The sequence below is a fragment of the Curcuma longa genome, unplaced genomic scaffold, assembly GCF_044706935.1.
Source record: "Curcuma longa cultivar G26 ecotype Majalengka, Jawa Barat unplaced genomic scaffold, ITB_CL_G26_1.1 contig_24661, whole genome shotgun sequence".
Classification (NCBI taxonomy): domain Eukaryota; kingdom Viridiplantae; phylum Streptophyta; class Magnoliopsida; order Zingiberales; family Zingiberaceae; genus Curcuma; species Curcuma longa.
The window spans coordinates 222-22,472 of record NW_027432496.1 but is presented as its reverse complement, the minus strand read 5'-3'; the positions used below and the strand labels follow the sequence as shown (position 1 = coordinate 22,472).

The 22,251-nt window shown below is 34.6% G+C and overlaps 2 protein-coding genes across 3 annotated transcripts; one reads left to right on the top strand and one right to left on the bottom strand.

Moving 5' to 3' along the window:
* The first annotated feature begins 1,904 nt into the window (after positions 1–1,904).
* On the top strand, positions 1,905–8,327 carry LOC141818389 (protein FLX-like 1). 2 transcript variants are annotated; one of them, XM_074705898.1, is made up of 5 exons: positions 1,905–2,527; positions 5,119–5,282; positions 5,483–5,565; positions 5,784–5,911; positions 8,158–8,327. In XM_074705898.1, the coding sequence occupies exons 1-4, from the start codon at positions 1,974–1,976 to the stop codon at positions 5,868–5,870; spliced, it is 888 nt and encodes a 295-aa protein (XP_074561999.1). In that variant the 5' UTR covers positions 1,905–1,973; the 3' UTR covers positions 5,871–5,911; positions 8,158–8,327. The 2 variants fall into 2 exon arrangements, with proteins under 2 accessions (XP_074561999.1, XP_074562000.1); XM_074705899.1 differs by having other exon boundaries at positions 7,960–8,163.
* Positions 8,328–20,883: 12,556 nt separating this feature from the next.
* Positions 20,884–21,848, bottom strand: LOC141818381 (uncharacterized). Its single transcript, XM_074705888.1, has 2 exons — positions 21,597–21,848; positions 20,884–21,549 (listed from the first exon to the last, which is right to left on the bottom strand). The coding sequence occupies exons 1-2, from the start codon at positions 21,846–21,848 to the stop codon at positions 20,884–20,886; spliced, it is 918 nt and encodes a 305-aa protein (XP_074561989.1).
* Positions 21,849–22,251: the final 403 nt, after the last annotated feature.

The window sequence follows — 22,251 nt, the reverse complement described above, 5'->3', positions numbered from 1 at the left end:
AATAGCTTAGCAGTTAATTAAATGATTTTCTATAATGTTGTAGCAATTATTAATTAATTATTATAATATCATTTGTATAGGTAAATGATTTTGATTAAATTTAAATAATTTTAATTAAATTAATAAAAATTTAAGTGTTATATGTATCAATTTTTGATTAAATTGAATCAGTTTATTTTTATACATTGTAGTTATGTCATAACTGCTAAAGTATTGGAATAAGAGTATTATCATATGAAAAATCAATGGAATATTATTTTGACTTTTTTTAAAAAAAATAAAAGGCGTCCTTTTTTATGATTCTTGTAATTAAGGATGTCATTTTGATTTTTATCCTATACTTTCGTTAGGAAAAAAATAACCCCCTATTATATATATATTTTTATTTTAAACAACATATAACAACTACCATTACAAAAATAAAAAATGCTTTAAGATGAATTTTATGACGAATTAAAAAAATAATTACATTATAATTTTTTTTTAAACTTGCATATTTGCGATGAATCTTTCTCGTTATTATAAAGTAGTCACTAATTTTTACAATGAAAATTTAAAATTTCATTGCAACATATAACAACAACAATCATTTTATCTTATTAAATGAGTCAGTTATATGAATCATCTTAGACATTGAGTTATATCCTCTATTATATTATTATTTATATTTAAATAAAATTTATTCTATTTTATTATTATTATTTTTTTTTATCTTTCTCTTCTTCAATTAATGTGTATTTGTTATAATTAATTTTATATTATCTAAATAGAGTATTTATTAATTATCTAAGTATATATTCATATAATTTAAAACTCACTTTTAAAGTTTTCCCTTAGTAGGTACAACTTCAATTTTATTTCTAATATTTTTATTTTTTATCTTATCCATTATCTCGCACATCCATCTTAACATCTTCATTTCTACGACTTTCTTCTTTATTTGAGTCGTATCCATATTTTTCTACCTCCATAAGTGTAGTCAAGTTGGTACTTGGGTGGTCAATTTACAACAATGGAGCAAAGTTTGAATCCCCATAGATGCATGCCTTTGGAAAATTAGTTCCTCCCACTTAGGAGGCGTACTATGATTTACTTTCATTCCATAAAGCTTAAAATATTTAATTATAAGTAACTCTTCATCTCCTATATTAGCAATATGTTACTATGTCTAATATTACTAAATTTAAATTTTATATATTTTATTTTTATTCTATAGAGCCTAAATCTTTTATTGTTAATATTTTTTTAATCAAAATTTGAGTAACATTTATCTTTTATTTACCAAAATAATATTATATGTAAACTTTTATATAATTTAATTTTGACAAGTTGATAAATTTTTTTAAAATATTCTGTGTACAATATTTTTAACTATTAAACAGTTTGTTTTAACACATTTTAAGTTAAAACTAGCTACTCCATTATTCAAAATTACTGAGTAACTAGTGTTATAATGATTTAATATTAATTAAAATTACTCAAATATTATTAAAACAGTTCAATTTAATTAAAACGATTTGATTAAAACTAATCAAATAATATTGAAGTAGTTTTATAATATAAGCATCATTTAATATTAAAGATTATCAAAATATCTTTAACAGGAAAGTATTTTTAGACCATCATTGACAATTATCCTATTATAAAATCGCTTATTATTTTTGATAATGTTAAAATAATAATTAACTAAAAGAATTTAATTTGATACCTATAATTTTTTGATTATTTTTGTTTGATTTAGAGGTGAAATTTTAGGATTTTTTGCTTTATTTTTAGCTTTTAAACCAGTCATTTAATATAATTTAATAAATTTTTTAAATTAATCACCATAAATTTTTTAAATAATTAAATGCTATATTTTTTATATTATTAAATGTTAATTTAATCTCGCGTCGCCTTCGACCGCCATCGCCTCAACCTCTTCCCGTACCTCCCGCGGAACCCTAGCGGGATCCTTCTCACTCCGTCGTGCAATGGCCGGAAGGGGCCGCCCCGCCCACATCCTGCCGCTCCATGACCCTCCTCCGCCTCTTCTGGCACGCGTCCCGCCGCCTGCTCCGCTCTTTCGAGCCGCCGAAGACGCCCTCGTCGCCCGTCGCCACGCCGTGATCGCCCTCGAGGAGCGGCTCGTGGCGCAGCTCCGGGAGATCCATATTCTCCTTAATGACAACGAGGAGCTCGCGGCCTCCCACGTCGCGCTGAAACGGGACCTCGACGTGTCCCAACACGAGCTCCGCGTCGCCGCGGCTTCTGCTGCGGAGTCCAAGGGCAAGGCGGATGCCGAGGCCCGTGAAATATTCGAGCGCTCGTGCAAGGCGGAGTCGGAGGTGCGGTTGATCGAGAGGATGCGCGCCGATATGGCTCAGGTTGAGTCCGATGTCCTAACATTCAGTGCAGAGAAGGAAGAGCTCGCCCAGAAGCTGCAATCGCTCAAGGGAGAGCTGGCTAAGGCTCAATCGGACCATAAAGAAGCTGCGACCATCGAAGCTGAGGTCCAGGTCATGCGCAAGGAAATCCAGAAGGGAAGGTCCGTTAATTCTGACAGCTTCATTTGTTTTCTCTAAGATATTACTGCAGCTAACTCAATTCTGTTACATGTAAATTATTTTATTGTTTTAAACTAATTTAAACTTAAACAAATTGATTTAAAACTCTAAGCTGCCCCATTTACTGGATTGTAACTTGTAAGTGTTAACTTAAGTGGTTGTTTTGCAAGTGCTAAATATTTTACGCATTGATAGAAATATTAGTAATCTCATGTGCCTTCACATATGTCCCCGCTGGTCGCTACCACATATACAAAATGTAGTAAATTGACCACATACTGCCTGCATATGCTTTTCGAAACCTTGTAAAAATATGACATACTTAATAGGAACATTTTTCTTCTTGGCCTATGAACTTCTCTATCAAAAATACCAGGTATCAATATAAATTCCTACTATTTTTTAGGCCAAACACAATGCAAAATTTGACATTGATTACAATCTATATTAACAATTTGTTCATCTGTTACACTATTCATAGAGATAAAGTTGTTTGTCTATGTTATAAAGAAGCTTTTAAAAAGGATATGCAGGATGTATGTGGTTGACTATGAAGTATATAGAGGCCCATGTGGCTGGCTTTCTAAATATATTTAGATTGATAATAATGTATAGCATACATAAAACAAATTGAGGATCAGGAAGAATCTGAGAATTTTCTTCTTCGAGTCGGTCAATTTCTCTTAAAACCTAGCCTATATCTAAATTTGTGAGGTCTTGGGAAGAGAACTTGGAAAATAAACTGTAAATAGCAATTCCGTGATAGATGGCCTCTATTATACTCCTGGCTATGGTCAGCAAGCTGATAGGCTGCTTGAGAGATGCTGCTGACTTCACTTCTTTTGTTGGAGAGCAAGAAAATGAGATTTGCTTTTGGAGAAGAGGAAGTGAAAAGGGAGAACAGAGGTTTCTTTTGGAAGGGAAGGAATCACTCATAATGATAGACACTGCATGTCGTTAGCAAGTAAAGTAGTAATCATTAATGGTTAATTGGTAAATACCATATTGCTGTCATAAGATTAGGTTAATCGATATGCACGGATAATTATGTAAGGTATTAGACAACAATTGATAAGATGATAACATTAGTAAGGCTAGTTACTTTTATATTAATTATATTAGGTATATCATACATTTTATTAATTAATTAATATGTAGTAGATTATTTTTAACTAGATTACTAATGCACAAGAAATTTAACATTAATTATTAATAAATTTGATGATATAGATAATAACATAAAATTGATTAATAGTAATAATTAATAAATTAGAATATTTTAAATAATGATATCATAAATACTTATAAATAATATGAATTCAAAATAATATCATTAATTATATAATTGCTGATTTAATTATTATTTATTATAGATAATAACAAAAAAGGGCACCCTTTTGACGATTTGGAAAAAAAGGGTGCCCTTTTGATTTTTGCCCTTTTTTTAAAAAAAAAACTGTATACTTATCACTTATGCCATATACAGTACCCTTCAAAATTCATTTAGGTGGCTGCATACAGTCCAAAACGAGGCTTTTAAAATTAAAACCATGATTGTAAAATATATTTTTTCAGAAAAGAATACTAGCATTTGACTTTGGTCTCTGCTAGATTTTACTATTTGGAAGACTGATGTCTCAGATTCTGTCTCAAATTCCTACAAAGACAATATGATGTGGTCATTGCCAGAAGATAAACTGTTTAATTCCTGTTAAATGAGATGACGTTTTCAGGTAGTGTTGTTTGCTTGATATGCATCAAAATTTGAAATGGTACATACTTTATTTTTTATGATTTAGTAACAACATCGTCTATCATAGATTGAGCGGTAATATTAACCATCAGAACAGACAGATGGCAAGAAGCAACATGTGGCCTGTATAATGCATGGAGAAAATCATTATAATTAGTCAAAATATATCTTGGAGACTGAGACCAAGATCCTTTTGTGATGCCATAGTATAGCTTATTGTGCTACTACATTTCTTGGGCTAGGATTGCCTACTCATCCAAATTTACTATCTTAATTTTTCACTTTTTCCTCCTTTCTACCATTTTAGTTTATAGTAGGGCTAGGATTGTGCACTTGTCCCAATTTGCTATTTTCCTTTGTTTTTTTTACCCCTTATAACATTTTTTTGTGACATGTTGAAAAGCATACGCAACAGGTATGCATCTGAATATCCATAATGCAAATGTTCATATGGGGTGCAAATATGAGTGTATATACAATATTTTTTTTCCAAAATAACATCAACTATAGTAACAGTAATGTATAATATCAGATTGGCCCAAGCAGCAACTTACAATATACGCTTCTTATTTGTTTATATAGCTAAATATGGCTTGTTTAAATCAATATAACTTGGACATTACAAGAACTTTAACAAACTAGTGATTGGTCTTGCCCACAATGCAATCCCTACTGCATAGGCTTATGTGGATGCATGGGAGGCTAACCCAACCAGACTTCAAGACAATATTTAACAATAGCCAATATGTCATTTTTGTATCAGTATCATTTTAAATTTAGATTTGCTGATTCTCTTATCTAGCTTTTGATTCTGCATAGGGCTGCAGTAGAGTTTGAGAAGAAGGCACATGCTGATAACCTTGAACAGAGTCAGATAATGGAGAACAATATGCTTTTAATGACTCGTGAAGTTGAAAAATTACGCGCTGAACTTGCAAACATAGAGAAGAGAGCACGGGCGGATGCAGCTGCAGCTAACTCAGGTATTTTTTACCTGGTTAACCTGTTGCAGTGGACATTTTGCTTAAATTTCGTATTCTTTTCATCCATCAATATCCTTCTTCCATTTCTTCTACTCTTCTGGCTCTTGCTTCTAATTTTTTATGCTTGAAATTGGTCTTCAGTTTATATTAGTAAGTCAAATTGTAGGGACTTTAGCTGGTATTCATGTGATGTTTTTCAGGTCTTGGATACGCTGGAGCTTATGAAACTCCTCAGATTGCGTACCAAACAACTTCATATGCAGCAGCTTATTCTTTCCATCAGGTTTATCTTTTAGGTTGTTTAACTTGTGTCATGTAGATGTATATCGTAATATTTATGTTTAACCTTATGATCTATAATATCTTTTGTCATCAAAAGTTTGTATTTTAATCCTGTGAAACTGTAATCTAATTTTAATATCATATGATAGCTTTAACAAGTTTATTTTTCAGTTGTCATTTATCATAATGTAAGACTAACATGTGTCATTTGTTGCTTAGCCAACTGCTGATGGCAACTCCCAGTTTGGACCTACAGCTGCTCCTCTTAGTCAATATGACATACAACAAATGCATGCTCACAGATAAATGCAAACTGCGCTTGCAACAGCTTACCCAATGCGCTTAAGGTAATATTCTTATATCTACTTTCGTTGCGTTAAGATGTGGCCTCGCTGCTTGTTAGGTTGCATAGGCATTTATAGTGGAAGACCACACTGCATTCGTTTTTTGATGGCATAAAGATTAAGCAGTTCAAATTATTCCCTAGTTTCTTAAAATCCAACTCAATACTGCTCTGATTAAAGTAAATCTATATAAACCAAAGATAAATTATTCTATGAATTGCTTGGTCCAATGCAGTAAGTTTCATTTATATCAATTGCTTAAGATTGGTAAATATGTATGTCTATATGTTGATACTTAATGTAATAAATTGCTTAGGGTAATTAGTGTACTATGTTGAGTGTGTACATTTTTTTTCGAGATTTTATTATGTATCATGCATTAGTTTTATGGCTTAGATTGAGTTTTAGTTTGTTAATTTAACTTTTAATGAGTCTTTGTCCTTATTTTAGAATTGTCTAAACTAAGGTTTGTATTGAACCATATTTGAATTGAAACAAATCATCACAGTTTCGTTCATTTCCGATTCATATGTAAGAGCTGAATCGTTTTTTGTGAACGGTTCTATGTGTGAATTATATTATAAGATACAAATTGTGAATCACATGATTAATTCTGATAACTATGGTCAATGTAGCATCCAACTCATGCATGTTGATAGATAAAATCTTTGATAAATCTTGTCGGTCTATGTGAGGTAATATGTTTGTATGTAGTGTAAAAATTAAAAGGGCACCCCATATTTAATGAATCGTCAAATGAATGTCCCTTATGTAGGATGCCCCCCATATATTTTATCCTTAGAATATCCTTACTTTTAGCATTATTGTAGTAGCTACGATTAACTCTTACAATGGGATAGTTGTTACAATGTGTAGCAATTGCCTCATAGCTACTACAACGTGATAAAATATAACGTTTCACTTTAATCAAAATTATTATACATAGAATATTATTATATTAAAATAATTTTTATCAACTTGGTCAAAAATGTTTAAACTCCATCAAAATTATTTTTTTGTAGTAGCTACTTAATAATTGTTATAACGTTGTATTAATTGTTACAACAGTTGTAGTAGTTACTTAGGTAGTTGCTACACGGTTATAACAGTTGTCTAAATAGTCGCTAACACTGTAACAGTGTTGTATTTGCTATTATAGCATTGTAGCAACTACTAAGTAACTGCACTGCTAATCATAGCAGCTACACCAATACTGAAAATAATGATATTCTTGGGATAAAATATATGGTGGGATGCCCATTTAATGATTTTTTTACCAGGAGTGTCTATTTAATTATTCATTAAACGTGGGACACTCTTTTGATTTTTGTTACGTATAATATGACATCCACCAGTTGCATCCGTAAATGTAATTGCTAAAATCAATGTAGCTGCTATTTATTTATTTATGTATTTGTTTAATGGTTTGCCATTGGTATGTATCAGCTGGGACCCACCCCATTGCCTACGGCATACATTAAACATGCTAAAAAGTTCATCTGACTTAGTTCTTTAACTAATGCTGCAAGCTATCAGTTCTCTTTGTTGATTTTTAGTTATTTATCGATACGCCTCTTATAAGATGTAGTCTTCACTCACTCCTACTGTAAACTTAATTACTATAGATGATTTTAGTTCATTTGTAGAAAAACATTACATGTTGTATATCCACAAAAATTAGATGCTAGTCTGCATTTGAAATTTGAAGAATATTAACAATTGGTGTGTACATGGATTGTAAATGAGCCAACCGAGCTAAGTTTTGTCCTGTTCAAACTTGTTTGACAATGTAATTAGTCAAGCTGAATCTTGTGAAATATTTGTTCAAATTTGACTTGGTTTCTTTTTTATGAGCTTGATTTGTTTAAATAATATTAAGTTTTCAGTTTGAGTTTATTTTATTGTTTAAAGTTTCTTCGACTATTTATTAGTTTGATACACACTTTGTGGATGAACATGAGACCCACCTTGTTCTCAAATTGCTACGTTAAATTGTGTCGGTATGTGGTTAATGATTGAGTGACATCCTTATTGTATCTTTTGTATCGCAGGACCAATTGAGTTACTCTTTTAAGTATTTCAAGGCTAATCAGCCAAGTTGGTTTCTTACGTGCAATCTGTATGCTTCCAAATTAGCAAATCTCGTTGTTTATTGTTATTTCATTATTATTTTCCCCTTCGAACATGGAAACTTCATCATTGTATTTCAAAGGTGGTAAACTTGCCACTGATCGACTGACATATTTTAGATACAAGAGAGATCTCCCTGCTCGTGGAGTTGTCGTCGTCCCAATTTGGAGCCCCTTTTCATCCTAAATCTGAGGATGACAATGAGTTCGTTAATAATCAGTGAGTGTTCATGTTCAATAGGTTACATTTAATCAAATCATTTTCTCAATAAGTTTCTTGTTTATGATCATTTAATAGTCGGTTAATTTGCTTTTATTCATCTTTCTATGAAGAAGAAATTCACAAAATAATATTGAGTCTATGAAAACTGCCATTTGGGATGAGAAAAATTAAAATAGATTTAAATTAAATGTCACTTTAAACTCAACTAATTATTTCATCGAATCAAATATTCATGAACAAAGGATTCTATTTGATAAAATTTGTTTGTATTTATTTAATCATAAAATGATATATAATTAAATAAGTTTGAATAGTTAATGTTGTTAGTGAATAATATTTATGAACGATATTTGAGAATAATTTATCAATAAATTTAATTACTAAAAATAATATATTATTTAAATTTTTTAATGTTCTTTTTAAGTATTCATAATAATATGTAAAAAATAAAAAAAATAAATTAAGAGTAAAAATCAAAAGGGCATCCTTTCAACAAAAAAAAAAAAAAAAAAAAAAAAAAAAAAAAAATCATATGGCTGCCTCATTAGTAATTTTTTCTTGAGAATATCCCTTGATCCAATCTATTATTGTAGAAGTTTTCAGTAACTGTTATAACATATTCAGGTTGAGTTTAAGATTTAGTATTTATGATTTAAAATGTATAAAAACTACTTAGTAGTTACTAAACATATTTATAACAAGTTTAGAGTTTAGGATTGTAGCATTTATATCCTAGTTTCTACATTTATTTTAAAGTGATTTTTAATAAAGTTTAAATAATTTTAACTAATTAGTAAAAGATATTTTGATATAATATTGTTTAAAGACTCTAAATATTAAATTATAAATTTTAAATTCACTCTAAATATGTTATAATAACTATTGAGTAACTTTTAGATTGTGTAAATTTTAAATTTTAAATTCACTCTAAACACATTGTAATAGTTATTGGAAAGTTTTTACATATTATAACAACTACTCGATAACTTTTACATATTATAACCCTTGATTCTATATTCTTAACTTACCATAAACATATCATAGTAGCTATTGGATAGCTTCTATATGTCATAGTAGCTATTGGGTAGCTTCTACATATGATAGCACCTATTTGATAGTTTCTACACAGTATAACAATTACTAATAGATATTACAACATTGGATCAAGAGGTATTTTCAAGATAAAATAATTGATGAACATTTAATTGAAAATAATTGATAGATCTCATTTGACTTTAATTGAAAATGAGATGCCCATTTAATAATTTTACAAATGATCGACGCCATTTGATTTTTTACCCACAATTTAATAGAAATTTTAAGTAAATAAACATGTAATTATTGATAGATCGATATACATGAACAAATATTTGTATACTATATTATAAAAGCAATTAAACACTTTGATTGATGCCTTACAAACGTGTTCTTATCTAGCAGATGATCCTCGTGCTTATCGTCTGAAGGACATTACAAAGTCGAACAACTCTCCAGATTCCACGAACTAAATTTCTTCGTACTTTGTATGTTCTCACGTTGCAAGAAAAAAAAAATCTCAGCTCAACACTTTCTTTGACTTGGACCTACATAGATATAAGGGATCATGATATATTAGGTAAATGAGAGAAGTGGATAGTTTTGGTAACTATCCACGCCCCCATTACCAACTTCTCCCACTCGTCCAAGCAAAGTCACAAAAACTATATAACCACAAAGATCATATAGCTATAAAGACCAATAGAATATCCAATTCATATTTAAGAAAAAATGGTTCATACGACAGCAAGTATACTGAACAATTTGTTGGTGTAGTCTGCCTCTAGAGTTTCAATGTTTGATAATGTACCTAGGTTTGGTCAGTTTGATCAAGAGTTAATTCAAACAAGACCTAATAGTTGAAGGTGGGTGAAGTCTAGTCAGGTCAAACTTGACCAGATGACTAACAAGGAAAGTTCTAGTTGGAGGTTAGGTCAGGAAGTCTTGGTGAGTGCGACTGAGCAAGGAAGACTTGACAAATTGAGGGCACCAGACGGAGAGTTTAGGAGAGTCTAAGCGGGTCAATGGATCTGACGTCTAGCAAGTCGATGAGTCAGCGAGGATCGAACATCGAAAGGAAAGTCCTGGGGTTAGAGGATCGGATGCTTAGTAGGAAGTCCAAACAAATCAAGGGTGACTGGATGTTTAGCAGTGAGAAGTGTACCGAATGACTAGTCCTAACTAGAGGTTAGATAAGGAAAAGTCCAAGCAGGTCTAGAAGATCGAATGTTTGGCAGGTGGGAAGTCTACCGAGTGATTGGTTCTAACTGCAGGTTAAGCAAGGGTAAGTCCAAGCAGGTCAAGCGTGACTGAATATTTGGCAAAAGGAATTCCTGGGAAAGTAACTCTTAAGTAAACTTAGAGGTTAGACCTACAAGGTAAGGCTTAGGTAAGCCTAGTAGGTTAGACAGATTACAATTAGGGGGTGTTTGGTTGGGGGTTATCATTGATAACCTTGGTTATTTGTCCAAGGTTATCATTGATAACCTTGTTTGGTTCAGGTTATGATTGATTCCCAAGTAATACAACATCACCGCCACATCAGCAAATGGGTTATAACCCGGTAATGTGATTACCTTGGTAGCCTAAGGTTTTCTACGATTCCTGAGGTTAACGAAATTTTTTCCATGATTACCCTCTAATTTTAAAACTAAGTCAATTAAAAGGTACTATGAAATCTAATTAAAATTAAATTATTTAATTCAATAAATTTTAATTTAAATATTTATAAATTAAAAAATAATTTATTTTAAAATTAAAAAATAAAATTAATGAATTATATTTATTAATTTAATGAATTATTTTATTAAAATAATTATTTTAATAAATTATTTTATTAAAAATATATTTTTTAAATTTAAAAAAATAAAATTAACAAATTATATTTATTAATTTAATAAATTATTTTATTAAAATAAAATTATCATATTATCTTTATTAATTTAATAAATTATTTTATTAAAATAATTATTTTAATAAATTATTTTATTGAAAGAAATATAAATTTATTTTAAATTTAAAAATATAAAATTAAGGAACTATATTTATTAATTTAATGAATTATTTTATTAAAATAATTATTTTAATAAATTATTTTATTAATATATATATAAATTTATTTTAAAATTTAAAAAATAAAATTAACAAATTATATTTATTATTTTAATGATTTTTTTATTAAAATAATTATTTTTAATAAATTATTTTATTAAAAAAATTAACAAATTTATACTTATTAATTTAATTAATTATATTTAAATATAATTGAATGAAGGGTAATATAGTAAATATAAAATTGGTTATGTTTTATTCCCTCCAAATAAATAAAGTAAACCAAACAACATTAGGTTATATTTTATGTCTCATAACCTTGGTTATGTGATTACCAGGTAATTACATAACCAAGGTTATATATCATAACTTGAACCAAACGCACCCTTAAGGTTTAAGTTGCTTGTTTGTATACATATCTTATAAAAACTAGGAGCTGGAAGCAAAACTAAAGAAACATGATAGAAGCAAATAGACACAGCCAAACTATGCCCATAGTAAACTCGGGTCAAACTTGGTAGAAACAAATTCAGGCGCCCGGATCATATTCTAGGCGCCTAGACCAGGATGAGATTCGACTAGATAAAGACCGACGGAGTCGGATTGGATTGAATCGGTCTAGGATGCCCGGAAAGGGATTTGAACGCTCAGAAGGGTCTTTATAAGTATTCAACAAACAACATGAAAGAATAATCAATTCACTACTCTAATATTCTGCCATGCTCATGAGTGCAATCGGATCGGAGAAGTTCCAAGAGGGGTGCATTGTGCTCAGGACTTCCAGATCAGCTTGGCTACGAGTGTTTGCGTTTCAATTTTCTTTATTCAATACTCTTCATATTTGTCCTTGTTCCTAGACTGTAAGATAAGTTTCTCTATCTCCAATTTTTTTTTGAAAATGAGACCACTAGTGAATGGACGCCTTCCGTACTTTGATCTTGGATGTACTGACCATGGGGGTTGAAAACCAAGTAAATATGTATGACATGTTAGCATCTAATAGGACATTTGTATAATTAAATGAATATATATAGTCATCAAATATATTAAGTCAATATTATGTGATCTAAATTTTATTCAGAATTTGACTTAAGGGCATAATCATCATGAATAATAATTGTGGATACCATTTTGTATTTCTAATTTGATGAGGGGCCAAATTAGAAATATGTCAATCTTTAAAAGGGGTTATGGTCCCCAAAAGGCAGAGGAGAGAAATCATTCGCTGAATCCTCATCGTCAGAGAAACTAAGGAAACTCTAAGGAACTCTGCACTTTTAGAAGATCAATCTCAACATCGGCTGCTAGCGATGAATTCCGGTACACTTTCAAAACTTTATTCATATTTCTTAAGGATTGAATAGACTTGTGTTGAGATTTCTCAACATTAAGAAGGTATAACAATTGGTATCAGAGCCAGGTTATTTCAGTTCTTAAGAAATTCCTACTATGTTGTTCTGTTTCTTCCGTGATTTCTCTGCCCGAATCTGTTTTTTGGCCGACGACGAACACGGCAGCGCACAGGTGCTATCCGCATCCATCGAGATATCCCCGTGATGCCGGCGAGTTGGCAAGAAACGGGCGGCCTCATTTCCTTGACATTAATTAGTTTACGCCGGCAAGGCCGGTGCAGGCGGCGGGCGGCAAGAGAACGCTCGCTGGATTAGGGCAGAGACATCGGTTTTTTTTGGCAACCGAACGCTTCATGCAGTTTTTTTTAAATTAGTTGACTGGAGTGATGAAAATCAGTCGACGGATTGTGAACAGAAGGTCTAGCGACTCGACTGGAGCTTCACATCAGTCGATTGGAGTGATGAACATCAGTCGACTGATGGTGAACAGAAGGTCTAGCGACTCGACTGGAGCTTTACATCAGTCGACTGGAGTGATGAACATTAGTTGATGGTGAACAGAAGGTTTAGCGACTCAACTGGAGCTTCCAATCAGTCGACTGGAGTGACGGACAGTCGACTACGACCAAAATCAATCGACTGAGTTTGATTTGGTTATTTAACTAGCATTTAGTTCTTTATTCAAATTAAATAAGTTGAATTATGATGTTGCCAAAGTGACCTCTCTAATTTGGTTTATTTAATTTTGAATTTTTGAATGTATGTAATTGTGTATTTCCATGTGATCATTTGATCGGCCCAAAGGAAGGTCAATGGTTGACCGGAGTACATAAATTACATGTGATAGTAAACACGTAACGATTATAAGGATTTCACATGAGATTAGCAAATCAATCCAAAAAGGGATTTGTTATTTGTCGTGCATTATTGTCAGTGTTTGATTATTACAACAAAAGTATTACTAGCAGTTAATTTTACTGTCCAAAGACTTGAAATTAATGGTGCACTAGATATTTTGGATGAGTTTGCTAATTATTTTGAACTAGATTGAAAATTAAAGTAGTGTGCATGTTATTTACAGTTTATTTTCTGTTTTCTTTTCAGCTAATGTTGCAAATATCTCTGCCAACTTAAGTTCAATACCGGTCCTTAATGATTCCAACTTTAAGGATTGGAAGGAGAACATTCAGATAGTTCTCGGATGCATGGACATGGACCTTGCGATACGGACGGAGCAACCCCCTATTCCTACGGCAGCTAGCTCTCTTGAAGAGAAAGCTAAATTTGAGAAATGGGAACGCTCTAATCGCATGAGTCTACTGATCATTAAACGTGTAATTCCGGAGGTGTTCAGGAGTGCAGTGTCTAAGGACACCACCAATGTTAAAGATTACCTTGCAGAACTTGAAAAGCGCTTTGCCAAAAGCGATAAGGCTGAAACAAGCACTATTCTTAAGAGCTTGATTTCAATGAAGTATAAGGGCAATGGTAACATAAGGGAGTACATCATGGAGATGTCTAATCTTGCTTCCAAACTTAAGGCATTAAAGCTTGATTTGCATGAGGAGTTACTTGTGCATCTCATTCTGATTTCTCTTCCAGTTCAATTCAACCACTTTAAGATCAGTTATAACTGTCAGAAGGAAACGTGGAATTTGAATGAACTGATTTCTCATTGTGTTCAAGAGGAAGAGATTGAAGCAAGAAAGGACTGAAAGTGCTCATCTAGCAAGCACCTCTAAGGATAAGGACAAGAAAAGGAAGAATGCGGATGCTGCAGGTCCAAATGCAAAGAAACAGAACACAGGAGATTGTTTCTTTTGCAATAAGGCTGGACACATGAAGAAGGAATGTGCCAAATATCGTGCATGGCGCGAGAAAAATGGTATGTTTCTTAATTTGGTTTGTTCTGAAGTAAATTTAGCTTCAGTACCTAGAAATACTTGGTGGTTAGACTCCGGTGCTACTACTAACATCAATATTTCAATGCAGGGTTGCCTTAACTACCGAAAGCCAAGTGATGCTGAGAGACACATTTTTGTGGGCGATGAAAAATCGGTAGAAGTTGAAGCAATAGGGCACTTTAGATTGTTGCTTAGTACTGGTTACTATTTGGACTTAATAGATACTTTTATTGTACCATCTTTTAGACGGAATTTAATTTCTGTTTGTTATTTGGACAAATCTGGTTACTCTTGTTTATTTGGAAACAATCAGTTTCAGTTATCTATTGGTACTTCAGTTGTTGGAACCGGTTCATTAATGCAATATGAAAATATATATTTACTTGATACAAATGCTTCATATAATGAAACCCTAAACATTGAATCAAGAGGTACTAAACGAAAACTAAATGATAATATTTCGGGTGCATTATGGCACAAACGTTTAGGTCACATCTCTAGAAATAGAGTTGAACGTCTTGTATCAGATGAGATCCTAAATTCCATTGATTTTACGGACTTTAATGTCTGTGTTGAATGCATTAAAGGAAAACAAACCAAAGGCAAAAAATTGAATGCATATAGAGCTACGGAAGTCCTTGAATTGATACATACGGATGTACATTTCCAATTCCTTCTTGGAATGGTCAACGCTATTTCGTATCATTCATAGGCGATTTCTCTAGATATGCATACATTTTTTTCTTATTCAGGAAAAGACTCAAACATTGGACGTGTTCAAGTCATTTAAGGCTGAAGTTGAAAATCAACTCGACAGAAAGATAAAGAAAGTAAAGTCCGATCGTGGTGGTGAATACTACGATCGGTACGACGGTTCAGGTGAACAACGTCCAGGGTCTTTTGCCAAATACCTAGAGGAGTGTGGTATCGTCCCACAATACACCATGCCGAGCTCTCTAAGCATGAATGGTGTAGCGGAAAGACAAAATCGCACTCTACAGGATATGGTGAGGAGTATGGTTAGTCATTCTTCCTTACAAAAGTCACTCTGGGGTGAGACATTAAAAACTGCAGCATATATTCTGAATAGAGTACCAACAAAAGCAGCTGCCAAAACACCTTATGAGCTTTGGTTGGGGGAAAACCTAGCCTAAAACATTTCCATGTTTGGGGATGTCCAGCTGAAGCAAGGTCTTATAAGCCTCATACGGATAAATTGGACCCCAAAACAGTTAGCAGCTATTTTATTGGCTACTCTGAGCGATCAAGGGGCTATAAATTTTATGATACCAACTTAAAGTCGATTTTCAAGACGGGTACAGCTGTATTTTTTGAGGATATTGAGTTTGGGAGGAAGAATAAAATAAAGGGTTTGTCTTTGAGGAAGAATCAACTTCTACTTCGGTTAACGAGGAGTTGATTCCTATTCCAGTTTCTTTGGACAATGATCAGGATTCTTATCTGGTCATTGAAAATATCGAAATAATTCCATAAAATCAAGACAATGTTAATCTTCCAGAGGTACAAACTCAACAACCTCAAGAATAAGCTATTGAGGAACAAGTGTCATTGCGGCGATCTACAAGAGAAAGGAGAAGCACTATGTCGGATGACTATGTATTTTTTTAGGAACATGAGGATGATCTTGGTATGATGGAAGATGATCCCATCAACTTTCGTCAAGCCATAGATAGTTCCATTTCAGCAAAGTGGATTGATGCTATGAATGAAGAGTATAAGTCTATGCAAGACAATAAAATTTGGGAACTTGTCCCATTACTAGAAGGTATGAAACCTGTAGGTTGTAAATGGATTTTTAAAATCAAAAAGGATTCAAAAGGTAATGTGGAAAAGTATAAAGCTCGTCTTGTGGCAAAAAACTTTATTCAAAAATATGGGATTGACTATAAAGAGACTTTTTCTCCGGATTCAACTAAGGACTCTTTTAGGACAATCATGACACTTGTTGCACATTTTGATATGGAGGTACATCAGATGGATGTAAAGACAGCGTTTCTCAATGGAGACATTGATGAAACAATCTATATGTTGCAACCAGAAAATTTTGTGCCAGGAGATCCAAAGAATATGGTTTGCAAATTAAAGAAATCCATCTATGGGCTTAAGTAAGCGTCTCGTCAGTGGTACCATAATTTCATGAGGTAATTCTCTCATTTGGTTTTGGAGTGAATTTAATTGATGATTGTGTGTATCACAAATTCAGTGGGAGTAAACACATATATTTGGTTTTATATGTGGATGACATTTTGCTTACCACAAATGATATAGACTTATTGCACCAAACCAAGAATTTTTTGTCAAGAAATTTCGAGATGAAAGATCTTGGTAAGGCCTCATTTGTATTAGAAATTCAGATACATCGGGATCGTTCTCGAGGTATTCTTAGATTGTCACAAATGAGCTATATCGATAAAGTACTTAAAAGATATGACATGCAAGATTGTAAATCAGGAAACATCCCGGTCGCTAAGGGAGACAAATTTAGTCTCAAACAATAGCCTAAAGGAAATCTTGAAATTCAGGAGATGCAAAAGATTCCATATGCTTTGGCAGTTGGAAGTCTTATGTATGCTCAGGTTTGTACGCGTTTGGATATTGCGTACATAGTTGGCGTATTTGGCAGATATTTAAGCAACCCACGTTTGGATCACTGGAAGGCAGCTAAAAGGGTTATGAGATATCTGAAGAGAACTAAAGGTTACATGTTCACGTATTAGAGGTCAGATAGTCTTGAGATTATTGGGTATTCTGACTCTGATTTTGGAGGATGCCAAGATAGTTTGAGATCCACTTCGGACTATGTATTCTTGTTGGCTGGTGGAGCCATTTCTTGGAGGAGTTCAAACAGGGACTCACAACTTCCTCCACCATGGAAGCAGAATTTGTAGCGTGTTATGAGGCATCAAATCATGCAATATGACTGAAGAGTTTTGTCACGGAGCTGCGCATTCTGGAAGGGATTGAAAGACCACCCCTTAGATTATTTTGTGATAACAAATCAGCTGTATTATATTCTAACAACAATAGGAGCTCAACGAAGTCGAAGCATATCGACATCAAGTTCCTAGTTGTGAAGGAAAGGGTACAAAGTGGTCAGATTTCTATAGAACACTTGGGTACAAGCTCCATGGTAGATGACCCCCTGACAAAGGGTTTGCCACCTAATGTCTTTCTTGAGCATACTGCTCGTATGGGAGTTTTAGAGATGGATGATCTCCAAGTTGAGTGAGAGTTTGTAATTTTGATTGTCTTTCAGTTTGTTTTATAGATATTTTTTTTGTTATTCTGATCAGTAATAAAGCATCATTCAGTTCATTACACTTTGTAAAATTAAGTTAAAGTTTGATCTCACTAAAGTTAAAGTTGGACCAGTTGAAAATTGACATGAACAGATCACCTTGCATGTAATTTTCATGCCACTAATTCATGATTGATCTATGTCATTTAGTTATGTTGATGTATGTGACCATTGATAGGTTTAGTTGTGATTGATACAACGAATACTGCTTTGATCCTATGTTAATATGACTAATGGACGAGATTGTTAGGAATGTCCTCGGATTTAATGACAATATTGTGCACACTAAGGATATATCATTCATTTAATTATATATATGTCCAGTGGGAGATTGTTAGCATCTAATAGGACATCTGTATAATTAAATGAATATATATAGTCATCAAATATATTAAGTCAATATTATGTTATCTAAATTTTATTCGGGATTTGACTTAAGGGCATAATCGTCATGAATAATAATTGTGGATACTATTCCGTATTTCTAATTTGATGAGGGGCCAAATTAGAAATATGTCAATCTTTAAAAGGGGTTATGGTCCCCAAAAGACAGAGGAGAGAAATCATTCGCTGAATCCCCATCGTCAGAGAAACTAAGGAAACCGTAAGGAACTCTGCACTTTTAGAAGATCAATCTCAACATCGGCTGCTAGCGATGGATTCCGGTACACTTTTGAAACTTTATTCATATTTCTTAAGGATTGAATAGACTTGTGTTGAGATTTCTCAACATTAAGAAGGTATAACATGTCATCTTGTTTAATTTTTATTTATTATTTCCCTGCTACAAATACTTTGATAGAAAGAACGAACACGATGAAACAAGCACAAAAAGTATGATCGAGATTCACCCTCCTCTCTTGCATGCGACAATCCTACAGTTGGTATCAGAGTTGACCCACTCTCGATAAGACTAGCCGCTATGGGAGCAAGAAGACAAAGATCGAGTGGGAGCAAGGTAACAATTTAAAAGTTTATTTTAAATTACATATTATTTGTTTCAATTGTAGGTAGAGAGGACACTATAAAAATCAGTGTCCTATTCATAAGATTTGAACGACACCATTGGTGGTTAAGGAGCAACTGATGTGAGTAGTCTGGAGAAATAAAGAGTGCATTATATGCTTCAAGTGCCAAAGATCCAAATATTATAAGAACCAATGTTCGGAGAATAAGACAAAGAACCAGTCAACAATAGAATTAGGAGTTGTGCTTCCGATAAATTTCTTAATATGAAATTCTCCTAGAATTTTGTATGATAGATTGATTTCTTTTGATAACTTGGATAATTTAAGAAATTTAAAATTTAAAATAATTTAATTAACAATAATATAAATTTGATAAAATCTAATTTAAATAATTTAGAATTAAAAAACAAATTAATTAATATTAATTTGAATAATTTAAATCGACATCCCATCAATAATAAAAATAAATCTAGTAGGAATTATTTAAATAATAAATATAAATTAAAAAACAATTCAACTATTCAAACTTAAAAATTTCAATTACTAATTATTTAAATTTAATAAATTCTGATAATAAAATTAATCTAGATATAAATTAAATTAATAAAAATTTAGATCAAATCTTTAATTTATTCAACCAAGATAACTATAAATTAAAAATTAAAAATTTAATTAATTTAATTAATTCAAAATTCATTATTAATTCAACCAATCAAGATAAAATTAATGTAAGTAATTTTCAAGATAAATTCAATAATTTAAATTTAATCAATTTAAATAATTTAAAATTAAATAATCAAGATAATCTTAAAATAATTTAATTAACTCAAATGAGATAAATTAAAATTCAGCCAGATAAATTTTAAATTTAATATTTTAATCACTAAAAATTTAAAATTAAATGAAAAAAAATCATACAATAAACCTTTTAATCTTAAAAATACTAAATGAAATTTAAAAATTAAAAATTTAAATTTAAATAATAAAATTAATTATAATCGAGAGCTTGCTGACTGAGTAGAGTGAGTCAGTGAGAGTGTTGTTGGCTTGTCATAAGGCGAAGTCGCGAGCTTAGAGCTCGGTGCTCCTGGCATGTCGTAAGGCGAAGTCGCGAGCTCAGGGCTCGGTGTTCCTGGCCTGTCATAAGGCAAAGTCGTTGAAGGGAGCTCAACCTCGGCTGTGGGAGCGCGGGGAAGGTTGAAACCTAAAAAGGGCAATAGCTGGAGATGGGAGTTGAGTCCATACCTGTAGTAAGGCTCGGTTGCCGAAGGGAGCTCGACCCCGGTTGTAGGAGCACAAGGGCGGTTGAACCCTGAAAAGGGCAATTGCTGATGGAGCAGGTCCGAGATCTGAATTTGAGCTCGATCTCGACTATATCCGAATCGGGAGAGTATTGTCGATGGTGTAGGTCCGAGACCTAAATATTGTCGATGGCGTAGGTCCAAGACCTAAATATTGTCGATGACGTAGGTCCGAGACCTAAATATTATTGATGGCGTAGGTCCGAGACCTAAGTTGGCTCAATCCGCGACTATGTCCGAGTTAGGAGAGTGTTGGAGGATGGCTGAGAAGCCTTGACACCCGGAGGAGGCCCTGCGACAGTGTCATTGTTATTCAAGTATAAGAAATACACAGGACGTACCGTGACATTGGTGCTCCGGGACGCTAAGTGCGTCACTTCTGCTTGATGGGGCGAGCTCCCGGAAGGGTATTAAGGCGGTGGTCAGCAACAGCAGGAGAGATTCCTGTGAGGTCAGTCGGAGTCCAGGCGAAGACATCTTGATTGCAGAGAAGGCAGGCGGCAAGCGCTTACTTGATGCTGCCGCGAGGGGCGTTGTCTTGATTGCCAGCTCGGGGGTCGCAAGGGCCGACCCCATGACTGTGGTCCCCTTCACTCCAAGCGGGGGAGTCAGTTCCCTCGGAAAGCGGTGGCGTTTGTAGGCGGCTTGAGGAGAAGGCGGAGGAGATGATGGAGCTGCCTGGTTGGTGATCTTCATTCGAGGTTGGGGGGGGGGGCAGGGGCAGCTTTTCTGGTGCGTTGTTCCTCTGCTTCTCGGAGGACTCGGGCATACTGATGGCAGTCCCGAGTGTCGTGACTCCGAATCCGGTGATAGGCACAGAACCGGGGCACCCACCGTGAAGGCCCCGAAGGATGAGTGGGTAGGGAGTTCACTGCCTGTATGGCATGAGGGCCGGCTTTTGGTACCGTCAGATGCTCCGGCTCCGGCCTCCGGAGCAGTTGAGGTAAAGGGTGGTTGTCACTTCGACTGGCTAGAGCAGGTTGCCGACTTGGGCCTCCGTGAGACTGGGAGTCAGAATTTATGCGCCGAGCCGCTTGAGCTTCCTCCACGTGTATATACTTAACCGCTCGAGTGAGCAGCATATCGAAGTTTTCTGGAGGCTTCTTGATGAGGGATCGGAAGAAGTCGTCCTCGATTAGTCCTTGAGAGAAGGCGCTGACAAGGACCTCTGATGTAGCGGTTGGGACCTCTCGTGCCACCTGATTGAATCGGCACACATACTCCTTAAGCGATTCTTTGGACTTCTCTTGGTGGAGAAGAGGTCCATGGGGGTCTTCTGATACGTCCGACTGGTGGCGAAGTGCCTTAGAAAGGCGCTTCTGAAGTCGTTGAAGGAGCAGATGGACTCCGGAGGGAGCCTGTTGACCCAACGGAGCGCAGAGCTGGCCAAAGTAGTGAGGAAGACCCGACACTTGATGGCGTCAGTGTATTGGTGCAGCAGGGCTGCATTCTCGAAGCGACTCAGATGATCCTCCGGATCCGTGGTTCCAGTATAGTCAGAGAGCTGGGGAGCTCTAAAGCGGCGGGGGAGCTCCTCGTCTAGAATCCAAGGGGCGAAGGGAGATTGCTGGGAACTGCTGCCCTCGCCGGAGCACGGCGCTTTGCCACGAGCTGGATGGCGGGGTGGAGTCGGTGCTAACGCGGATTCCGCGGGCATTCCGCAGTAATCCTCGTCGCCGTAGGGCCAGGCTTGGCCCTGGGCCTAGTGGGCTTGGTGGACTTGGGCCTGACGGGCCTCCGTAGGTTCAAAGAGTCTGCGGACCGACGCCGGTGGAGCTTTAGCGGAAAGGGAGGGAGGTCGTGAGGGAGCAGTCAAAGCTTGGGGTTGCTGTCTGGAGATCGCTAGGACGGCGGCGGCCACCACCCTATCAAATTCTTCCTGCGTCATGGTGAGTAGGTGAGGTCGATGAGAATCATCCGTCGGCATCTCAAGTCCGGACGTTGATGTTCCCACAGACGGCGCCAAAATATGTTCCGGTTGAGACGGGCTCCTGGACAAGTCACCGGACCTCCGAGGAAAACGGCGTGGCATAGGAAGGGGGTCTAGCGTGCTGCTAGCT